This window comes from Oryctolagus cuniculus, chromosome X (genome assembly GCF_964237555.1).
Source record: "Oryctolagus cuniculus chromosome X, mOryCun1.1, whole genome shotgun sequence".
In the NCBI taxonomy this organism is placed as follows: domain Eukaryota; kingdom Metazoa; phylum Chordata; class Mammalia; order Lagomorpha; family Leporidae; genus Oryctolagus; species Oryctolagus cuniculus.
The window spans coordinates 52,776,539-52,788,175 of NC_091453.1; the positions used below are offsets into that span (position 1 = coordinate 52,776,539).

The following is an 11,637-nucleotide window of genomic DNA, read 5'->3' on the forward strand; positions in this document are numbered from 1 at the left end:
CATAGATTTCAAAAATGTAAGGCACCAAAATAAACTTATCAGTTTAGTCCACTTTCCACGAAGTTTTTAAAGAACCCCAATACTTCCTTTTTTAAATCTGAGAAATTTTTTTTTTTTGACAGGCAGAGTGGATAGTGAGAGAGAGAGACAGAGAGAAAGGTCTTCCTTTTGCCGTTGGTTCACCCTCCAATGGCCGCGCTGATCCGAAAGCAGGAACCAGGTGCTTCTCCTGGTCTCCCATGGGGTGCAGGGCCCAAGCACTTGGGCCATCCTCCACTGCACTCCCTGGCCACAGCAGAGAGCTGGCCTGGAAGAGGGGCAACTGGGACAGAATCCAGCGCCCCGACCGGGACTAGAACCCGGTGTGCCGGCGCCGCTAGGTGGAGGATTAGCCTAGTGAGCCACGGCGCCGGCCGAGAAATTCTTAATTTGAAAGTTGATCTGGTGGCTCCACAGCTTTCAGATGAGGGTTTTTAGACTTCTATCAGCTTTTACCCAATAAACATAATTGCATGTACAGTAATGACGAAGTACTTGTAGATGAATTTGTAGATGGGAAACAACAGACTGGAAGGAAAACATTCTAGAGGTAATTGTGTGATGAGATTATGGGTGACATTTTTTTTTTCCTCTCAATTTTCTAAATATTCTAAAATGAGTGCGTACTACTTGTGAAACTGAAGAAAATATAAGCTATAAATACTTGCCAAGGAGTAGATACTACTCTGCTATGCTTTCATCAGAGAGGAAGCTGTTCCCAACGTCATACCTGTCTGATCATGCAGTGCAGCAGTCCTCTCATCAGCTTCACTACACTCTGCAGAAATAAACGGAAACAAGACTGTTATAAACATCCCTAGATACAAGAACACTTACTCAGCAACAGCAGTTGGTACATGACCTTTCGAGAACAAGTAACTCTATCCTGGGTTCCTATTTACATGGCATTTACTTTATAGGGACACAGAAGAGTAGATTGCAGCTAAAAGTGGAATCAAAAGCTACAGTTTGTGATCCCATCCAGTTACAAAAAATAATCCATGTTCTGTAGGTTTATGTAAAAATAAGATGAACATCTTATTGGAGGACAGTCTACTTGGAGAAAAGAAGCAAGTCAGCTCAAAAATCATGAGGCTCTGGGTTTTATGAGAGGTCACCAAAAAGCCCACAGAAATCTATGTTATGAAAAGACTATGCATATATTTCCAATTTTTTACACCAAAATAAACTTATCTTTTAATTCCACTTTCCCATGAACTTTCTGAAGTCCCTTTGTATATCCTATGGCCGAGAAAGGCTTCACCATAATATCATTTTTATTTTTTCTAAACTAGGCAAGATTTATCTTCAAGAGTTCATAGAAATGTTTATCTGGACATTTTCCCTGAGGAATAAAGTGATTTTCAATTTAGAATAAATGTAAAGGCAAATTGTTAGTATGACTCAATCCTTTCTCTATGAAAAAAGTCACAAATTTCTTAAGTCTTAAGTCATCACTATTTCTCTTACTAGGGCTTGAAAATTTCTCAAGTAGCTTGTTTTCCAGTTATATGTTCCCAAATTCTGATGATCAGCTATATACTACCCAGCACTTAGAAGGATCCATCAACAGTGATACAGGTAGGCAATATATTTTGGAAGAACATAGCACTGAACACCTTCTCCACTTTTCCAAAAAGCTTTCTGTTTCACAGTCCAAAAGAACTCCAATCACATTACTCCGGGGAATGCTAGCTCAGAGGTGGCTTCAGGACACCTCTGAAAACTAATCTACTTGGGTGCTATATCACTCTGTTATTTTTTCAAAGCACATTCAAAATACACAACAAGCAATAGGCACGATGAGGATAAGTTCCTATTAAAGTATGTTCCAACTCTTTATGAAGACTTTTACTAAAAGTGAAGATCATTTCTCTTATTATTACTTCAACCTTAATGAGACTAGCCCTTTCATATACCTTGTTAACAAAAATTATTTAAGAAAGCCTTCATTTATTCAGTTCTGATATGTGTTACAACATACTGAAAGTTTTCTACCATGTACTTTCTTTTCCAACATCCAACAAATTAGAGTGGTAAGCAGAGGCAGAATTTTCAGTTGTCTTTTCTTTAAATCAGTAACCCAAAGGAACTCATTTTTAAAGCATACTGATTCTTAGGTCAGAGTGCTATTTTAGAGTGACTGCCATTCTATGAGTCTGCTATGTGAATTGCTTCTCATGTTGAAACATTCTCTCCTTTTTAATTCTATCCATTGTTATTCCTAGACACTTGATCTTACTTATGAAATTTGTACTTGTTAAATAAATGGTTTCTTAAAAAAATAAACAAAGCATATTGAGGGCCTCTAATCAATCAATATAGGACTTAACTTCTATACTATTCTATAAGACCCCTCAGTTCACTTCATTGGCTTCTTTGCTATTTTACTTCCTTAGTCATTTTCTCTCTTGCTTACCCATCTATCCTGTTTTGTGACTATTCCTATCTAAATTTTCTTTAACTAAAACAGCAAATCTGGGGAATCACGTTCTCAGTGGAAGATGGAAGATTCCTGATTTCCAACCACTTTTGTCTTCCTGGATTGGCCATTATCAGCCATTTTTGTCTTCAAGTTCAGGATAAAATCAATAGAAAAGATGCGGAGGTAGGAGTGACAGGAGGTATCTGTAGTTTGTCCCACACACGGGTTGTTTTCTGACTCAAGTACACTAGATGGTGTAAATTATACGTGCACATTTATATACCAGGGCTTCTACTCACACAAAGTAACACCTCACCTCATATTTATTTCTTTTTTTAAAGTTAATTTACTTTTAAAAATTTTTGTATTTCTTTTTATCTATTAGAGAGGGGGGTGCACTGCCTTCTGCTGGTTCTTTATTTCATTTCCCAAATGCCTCCAGCAGTTGGGCCTGAGCCAGGCCAAAGCCAGGCCAAAACCAAAATTTGGGAGCTCAATCTGAGTCTCTTACATGGGTGGCAGGAACTCAATCTCTTGGGCCATCACTTGCTGCCTTCCAGTATGTGTATTAGCAGGAAGCTGGATTCAGGAAAGGAGTCAGAATTCGAACATGAACATTCCAATATGAGATGCAGGCATCCCAAGTGGTGTCTGAACTGCTAAGCCAAATGCCTATACATCATCTACTTTTTTTGAGGACATGGATCTTTGTACCTGTGAGTTGACCATATAGTATATAATCATATACAGTCATATATACCAGATTTTGTGGAACATAAAGCAAGAGAGATGGGAAGATATGTTACAAAAACTGAATTACAACATGGTCTACTCAGCAATTCCTAATTATTCTTTACAGCTCAACTCTTCTATGTGAACTTTCTTTGCCTTGTTCAAGGAAAGTTTAGACAATCCTGCCTTTGTGTGTTTCCGCAGAACTTAATACTTATCTTCAATATGTACAGTACCTACAGTACCTGGCTTAATGTATTGTAACTATTTATTTATATATATGTCTATCCCATTGACTATAAACCCCTTGAGAAAAAGGAGCAGAGACCATGTTCAGAAAAAGACATTTAGTCAATTGACTAAGCAGGTTGTATATAAAAAACCTAACTCATGTCTGCAAGTAACTTTCAAAAGTCTTCTCCAAAAGCAAATTAAAAATGTTATATCAAAAATAAATATAGTGCTATGTTGGAAAAAATAAATAAAAAGTCAAAAAAGGCAAAATTTGAAAAATCATGTAAATGTCTATATATTTTGTCCAGATTTCTTTTTTGTATCTATTACAGGACCTTGCACATAACAATTATACAAACTTCATTAAATAAAAAAAAAGAACATGTTGAGTGGTACAGACAATAAGTGACCTAGAAATTCAAAGAGAGGAGTCCTGAGAAAGAAGTGATGACTGTACAATCGAGTGGTCTGTAAGGACAGGGACCATCAATAAAGTGGGATTGGTGCTGGGATTTCAAAATAGGATATTTGGATATTTGAATAGGTTTGGAGAAGACACAACCTGTAAAGACTTGGAGGTAACAATGTCTATGGCTTCATTTGGAGGAAAAAATGCAAACAGGACTGCATCTAAAAGTCCTAACATCCATGTTGTATGCACACCACCAAATTCCAGCTTCATCTCCTGCCCTTTGTTCCCTTCACTTGTAAACTGGGAAGAGTAATAGTTAATTCACATAGCATTGTGAGAATAAAATACTGGCAATTACTGGGAAGTGTTTGTACAATGAAAGCTATTTACAAAGATGTTAAGTGTTTTTATTAAAGGACTGTTCCAGAAGTAATGAATGCACTTAGAAAAGCTGAAAATTCAATCCATCTTCTATTCAAAATGTATATTAGTATACCAAAAGTTCTGAGAAAGCATCAATTAAAGAAATATGCAGTTTAACATAGCCCCAAACTTATTTGGCCTCATGTTCCACAGAACACGATATGGGAAACACTCCAAGTAATGTTGCCTGGGTGACTGGTAGAATGAGGACACCAATAAAGGGTTACTTGGTGAATTGTTGTTTGGGAATTTATTTATTTATTTATTTTTGATGTTGTTGGGAAGATGGGATTTCAGGCACACTGAGTTTGAGCAGACACAGGTATGCAGATAAAACTGATGCGCAGACCATGATACGAGGGTATGAAATTAAAGTGAGGTCAGAGCTTTATTTTGGAAGATTTCAAAGTCCTTCTTATAAAGGTAATTAAATTCAAGAGAAAAGACGAGAGACTGCACAAACAAAACAAAACGGAGGAAGAAGTAGAACTTAAGGCAGCCAGAGTGATACCTGCTTGTGTGCTTATTTATTGTTTATGGGTTTCAGACGGTATCCTGTGTCTAAGAGAAAGGGGCATTTGTAAAAACATGGACGTGAATAATTCTGTTCTCAGTCTAGGATATGGTAGCTGCCTAAGTCCTCATCTCTTTTACATCCAGAATTCTCTTCAGTTCTCTGATGTTATTTCTCAGAAAGAAACCAAAGTGAGAATTTGAAGAAAAGGTAGACAGGATTAACAATCAATGTTTTGGGAAAATCCACACAATAATGGAAAGTTGACAGTAGCTGACAATTTAATTATGGATTTATTAGATTTAATCTATGTTCACATACTGACCATATATCAGTCATTATTAACCCTGGGGGTACATTAGAATCTTTTTTTTATATTGATGTCCAGGGATTCTTAAAATTGTTCTAAGACAGGATAAAGGTATGTCTTAAAAGTTTCCCAAGTGATTCCAATGTATATTCAGAGTTTAGAATCATTCATCTAGATCAGGGACAAGTCTAACCCACTGTTGGTGGTTACTGTCAATAAAGTTTCATTAGAGCATAACCATACTCATTGTTTATATATTATTTCTGGCTGCTTTTGCACGACTACAGTGTTGAATAGCTGGGCAGAGACTTCAATGCTGAAAATACTAACTGGCCCTTTACAGAGATGATTTTTGGATTCTTGGTCTAGATTAATCCTGAACCAAGTTTGAGAAAAAAATTAATGTGATCAAATAATAAAACCTCTTTGTAGAATGACTGGTCAATAGGGAGACAAAATACTTTTCTAATAGTATTTGAAAAATTGGTCAAATTGTACTAGATATGTAATTCCAGCTTTACTGATATTAATTTCTAGCAAAAACATAAAATATTGAGATCAAAATATCAAAACACTAAAACCAGGAAGTAGGATTTCGGGAGGAGCAGGATTACAGTTCACTTTTAGTACTTCTCTATATTTTCAAAATTTCTACAATGGTATTATTTGTATAAAAGACCTGTACAGATAACAGCATTTGATCTGTACATCCTGGGCTACAGCAAAGACTCCAATAATTTCTTTTGGCAGATGTATGCACCTCACAATAATGCCTGAAAAAATAACAAGTGCCTACTGTTGCTGAAGATAGCACAGTGCAGTTTTCCTATTGCTAAGAACTGCAACTCTGTAATATGCTGGTACTTTTAGTAATAACCAAAGCTCAGTATTCTGACTTATAAATTTAGACTGGAACTCATTTTGCCTAAGTCTGAGGATGATTAGTAGAGAAAACGACTGGTGTAGAAAGAATCTTTTCCACTCCTGGATAAGAATTCATATATATCTTACAACTAACAGCATAGTATTTCTACATTAAAAGTCCCATATAGTGGGTGGGCATTTGGCCTAGCAGTTAAAATGCCAGCTGGGACACCTGCATCGCCTACTGGAAGCCCTGAGTTTCAGTCCTGGCTCCATGCCTGATTCTAGCTTCTTGTTAATGCAGACCTGCCAATGCTCAAGTAGTTGGGTTCCTGCCATCCACAGTAGGGGACATGGACTGAATTCCTAGCTCCCAGATTCTGCCTGGCCCAGCCCTGGCCATGGAAGACACTGGAGGAATGAACCGGTGGATGGGAACTCTGTCTATTCTCTTTCTCACGCTCTATTTCTCTGCCTCTCAAGTACATTAAAAATTATTAAAGTCTCATATAACTTAGAATAACTTGTTTTCTGGGTCATTCAAGAAGATACTGCTCCCTGAGTGTCAGAACAGTTTTATGAAGGATGCTAGTTTATGAGAAGTGCCTTGAAAGTTGGCTTTAAAGCATCTGCTGATTCTGACCTCATTTTACACGTGGGGAGGAAGCAGGGGAGCAATAGGGTCTGAAACAGTGGCCATAGCTATAAAAATCAACAAATAACCTGCCTGGTGTCTAGTCTGAAAGGTCTCTTATTTGTGTGTTGCCCTCATACAAATATGGGAAGTCTTTGAAAAAGTACATGGCAAATGTATTATGAAAAAACTACAAGGCCGGCGCTGTGGCTTACTAGGCTAATCCTCTGCCTTGCGGCGCCGGCACACCGGGTTCTAGTCCTGGTCGGGGCGCAGGATTCTGTCCCAGTTGCTCCTCTTCCAGGCCAGCTCTCTGCTGTGGCCAGGGAGTGCAGTGGAGGATGGCCCAAGTCCTTGGGCCCTGCACCCCATGGGAGACCAGGAGAAGCACCTGGCTCCTGCCTTCGGATAGGCGCGGTACGCCGGCCGCAGCGGCCATTGGAGGGGCAACCAATAGCAAAGGAAGACCTTTCTCTCTGTCTCTCTCTCTTACTGTCCACTCTGCCTGTCAAAAATAAAAAAAATTAAAAAACTACATATGGATTTTAAATATTTTTGTACCAAAATAAGTTTATCTTTGAACTATTTCCACACATTTTCTGAAGTACCCCCATGCCACCAATCATTTTCAAAAATGAAGCAAAGTAGTAGATATCTGCCCCCAAACATTCTTGTCAACGAGAATAAATATGATAGAGGCTGCAAAATACATTTACGTAGAAAGAGGATTATACATTTTAGGAAAGATCTCAGGATGGGATTTTCCGCTGTAATGGAACAGACTGTGCCCCCTTCCCTGAATCAGCAAGTTTCAAGTTTCTACTGCAAACAAACAAACAAACAAACAAAAGACCACTTCAGAACAATTCAAGAAAACCTTTTGCAATGTAATTCCAGGACGGTGAAGAAAAAAGAGGACAGGCAAAATACAGTTCTCTTAGCTCCTGCCGGCTACATTCAGTCTTTGCTCCCCTTTCCCCAGCAACCTCACATAGCTCTGAATCTCCTAAAGTTTTTACTCTGAATACCTGCTCCAGTTCGTAGGCCTTTGCTTTATCCTCATCCCGGTCTGCATTCTTCCGATAGGCCAGGCCCAAACCCCACACAGCCAGGATGCTGTACACATTATCTCGGACCCATGCGTCTTTCTGATCATAGCTAGCTGGAAGCAAGCCGGTCACTGGATTCTGCAAGGTGGAGAAAAAGGATAGCCAGGTAACCACAGGTTCTTAATATTAGCAAACAGAATCTACCAAATGGGTTACTTTGGGACTCTGGTCTTTCCTCTAATTCCCCCTAACCTTCTCTTCTGATCAACTGCAGGCAAATGCTGTCTTTTTCAACTGAGGTATGATTGACAATCAAAAATTGTGTGTACTTTAAATGTATAATGTGATGGTTTGCCATTGGTTGTGTTCATTGTGAAATGATTACCATCATCAGGTTAATTCATTCATCCGTCACCTCACTTAGTTCCCTTTTTTGATGGTGAGAATACCTGCCATCTATTCTCTTAGCAAATTTCAATTTTTATACAAGTAAGTGTTATTAACTATAGTCCCAATGCTGGTTTACATTAGATCCTCAAAACATATTCTTAGAACAGAAAGTTTGTACCTTTCGCCAGTATTATCTTAAGTAAGGGAAAAGAGCTGGCTGAAGCCTTACAAATCCGAAATGTGTGTATCATTTTTAAAAGAGATTATTCAGGCTTATTGTTAAGAGAAAAGCATCATTAAAAGTTTTATCTAAAAACAGCTTTAACTTTTCAGTTACAAAGACTGACCTACCAATGAAAAAACCAGCCATAAAGGTGTAGGAAACATATAATTATCTGTATAGACTGACCCACCAATGATAAAACCAGCAATAAAGGTGTAGGAGACATAATTAACCATACAGAGTGCCTTCGACCTTCACAATGGTCTAGCTTAAGAGAGCTTAAAGTTCCCTATGTCTTTTCTCTGGGAGAAGGGCAAGATAACACACAAACCTGGGAGTCAGGGGGAAGTCAATGAACAAGCCTCAACAGATCTTGCAAGTCTGCCCTTGGAGCCCATCTGTGGCTGCTGCTGCTGCTGCTACTGGTGCTGCTGGTGAGGGGTGCTGCAAAGCCGTGACCCAGGGGGCTTGTGTCTATCCGTGCCAGACTCTGGTTCTGCTCCAGGCTCAACATCAACCTCTTTTTCCCTTTCAGGGTCCTTTATGGCCTCCCCAAGCTAGGGGGCAGGAATACTTGTCACCCCTTCACACACACAGGTTCACTCAGGGTCTGTGTCCAGGCTATCACACTCCACATCCTGGGTGATAACAGGTGACACCCCACACTTACCTGATGGCACAGGATGGTCTGTTGCACCAGTCGAGCGTAGCTGTCCAGTCGGACCCCGGAGTTACTCCGGCTCCTCATTGCCGCACGTTTCTAATGGTTTCAAAGAAATGACCCACGTGTTGCACGGGGCTTCAGCCCCAAAGAAAGGCAGCTTCACAGCAGCTGCACTCTCGCTGTGGGCAGCCCAAGTGCCAGGCCCGCCAGAGCCCCCGACCTCTAGGGCCTGGGGCCAGCGGGTCTCGCCTGGTGCTCTCGGCTCTGGCGGCCTCCGGAGTCCACCACGCGCCAGAGCTGACTGGAGCTTCGGTCTGTTTAGGGCCTCACCGCAACGCTTCCGTAGCCGCTGCCCGCTGCTCCCCTTAGTGCCGGCCGGCGTCCAAGCGTGGCTCCTGCATCTTCCGCTCTCCTGGCGGAGACAGCGGCGGCCCAGAGACTCCCGCCTGGCGGCCCACAACAGCTCCCTCGCTGCGGCGCCGCCTCCACCTTGCAGGGGACGCTTGCGAGCGGGCGGGCGAGAGGCGGGGCGGGCGCGGCGGGTCCTGGCAGCTGCGCGCTGCGCCCTAGGGGCTCGGCCACCCGGGGAATTTGTCACCGTAGGCAAGGTTTATTTTCGAAGCCCTGCAAATGATTATTTCAGTTTTCCACACATGCTGGGCTTACAAAATGTTGAGGAGGGTGCTGCTGCTTTCTACTACGGGACTAGTTTTAGGAACCGACGGTCACTTGAAAAGTGAAAGAAAAATCTCGTTTGCGTTCGAGATCTAAAGAGTTGGATTTCCGCGTCTTGATCGGATTTTAGATTTGAACTAGAAGCCCAGATTAAACACGCCCCACCCCGCCCCAAACCAAACAAGAAAGAACTTCCTAGGGCACTTTGTTGCTTAGACACTGGCGAGTGAGCGGGCTAGGGAAGGAGGAGGCAGTGGTGCGCTCTAAAGCGGCGCGAGTCCGGGAGGGGGACTGGGCTGGGAGCGAGCCGCGCCAGCACTGGAGCTGGAGCAGATCATGTAACTGTTTTGGATGGCTTCCTCTTGCGCACCGAGGTCACAAGACTGAGGCAACAAAGACACAGCTGAAAATAAAGGGTGGCTGGAAAAGTATCCTGCAGATAATGCTGGCTGGCTTCAGGAGAGTCAATCTACAGTCCGCGGGGCCACTTTGGCCCCAGTGCCTTTGCTCTCTCCATCTGCTGTCCCCACTGCCCATGACTTGCTCTCTGCTTATCCAAACCGTCCAGGCTTCTCAAGGTTCAGCTTAAGCACCACCTGCTCCCTGAATCGAAGGGTAAGAAAATTAGATCCGTTGACCTTTCACATTCTAAGCCTTCCCTAGCCACTTCACCCGGGCCACAGTGATTTTGCATTTTCATTTCTATTTTTATTTCTCTAAAATTTGTTTCTCCTCATACAAACTCCCTGTACCCAATTCAGTACAGAGATATCTTCTTAGAACTATACCTATGAAATACATGAAATGTGTTCTCTTTATATCAATAAAAGTTAAAACAACATCAACAAAAGAACTCAGATCTGGGGAGTTCAGGTTCAACAAGTGCCTGTGGTAGAGTTAGACACAGTGATACACTTAAAATTCTCAAAGAAATATTTTCCATTGCAGTCATTAGCTAGGGCAATGAAATGACAGGCAAGTGAGTCACTTCAAAGCCTAGGTGCACAGGGGGTAGAAACAGTCTTTCTGGGGAAAGCAAGCTTCTCATTAGGAAAGTGCACTTAGTCATCTCTGCTCTGCCTCTAACTCTCTGACAGGTTTCCCTCAGCCTCAAGCCTCAGAAGCCTCTTCTCTGTCCTTGTCCCTCTTGATTTTCACCACCTCAACTTCAGTTAGACATGTTTACAAAACCTTAAAGTACTGCACACCCACTAAGGAAAACTTGGAAAGTATAGGCAAGTAAAACAAAGACAATATTAAATCACCCCATAATACTTGTACACAACTACCTGTTAGTATTTTAGTTTATTTTTTTTTCCTAGCCTTTTCATTCCTTCTACATATACCTATCCCCTCTGGCCACTCCACGTTGTTAAAAGTATGACCAGATTAGGTATGCCAGGGTGGCATGTCATTAAGAAATATAGCTGGCTGGCTACCAAGAGGCCTTGCTTAATGGCATTACCTTGGTGCTTTCAACCTCTGTCCAGTCTAGGCCTCAGTCTGGCAGTCTCAGAAACTTGATCAGCTCCGTGTTTCAAAACCGGACAGGCTCAGGAGGCTGACTCATGCTGATACCCTCACAACAGCCTGGTGTATGAAAAGCAGGGTGCTGCTCAATAATGAAAAATAGAAAGAATGGGGACATGGTTTATATTGGCCTAGCCACTACATTCCTTCTCTTTAATAACACATAAGCCTCACTAGGTAGCAGATGCTCTTGTATTTTATATAATAATGCAATGCTCTTATTAACCCCATTTTTGGCATGGAGAAACTAAGGCATACAAAATGAGGTAAGAGACAAGTCTGCTCTGTCCACATTGGCTTCATTGACTCTCCCTATCTATGCTTCTTTGGCTCATGGATGCATTCTTTCGTTAGATATGTCAACATTGTCATCCAAGTTACAGTCAGGTCTTGTCACTCTGGAAGGCATTATGTTTCACAAAGGTGATTTTCCTATCTAATTCATTATACATTTAAGTTTAATTCTCAAAATTTTATTTCCAAGTTCCTGGGAAAATTTTGTTACTTTCTTATATTACT

The 11,637-nt window shown here is 41.2% G+C and overlaps 1 protein-coding gene across 4 annotated transcripts in view; it reads right to left on the reverse strand.

The window, feature by feature from the left end:
- Positions 1-9,489, reverse strand: part of PHKA1 (phosphorylase kinase regulatory subunit alpha 1) — a 119,331-nt gene extending 109,842 nt beyond the window's left edge. For 3 of the 4 annotated variants that reach the window (XM_070066327.1, XM_017349631.3, XM_008272695.4), the window contains exons 1-3: positions 8,920-9,489; positions 7,616-7,774; positions 770-817 (exon numbers count right to left, since the gene is read on the reverse strand). In XM_070066327.1, coding sequence (XP_069922428.1) covers positions 770-817; positions 7,616-7,774; positions 8,920-8,997 — 285 coding nt within the window. In that variant the 5' untranslated portion in view covers positions 8,998-9,489. 4 annotated transcript variants of the gene reach the window in all.
- Positions 9,490-11,637: the final 2,148 nt, after the last annotated feature.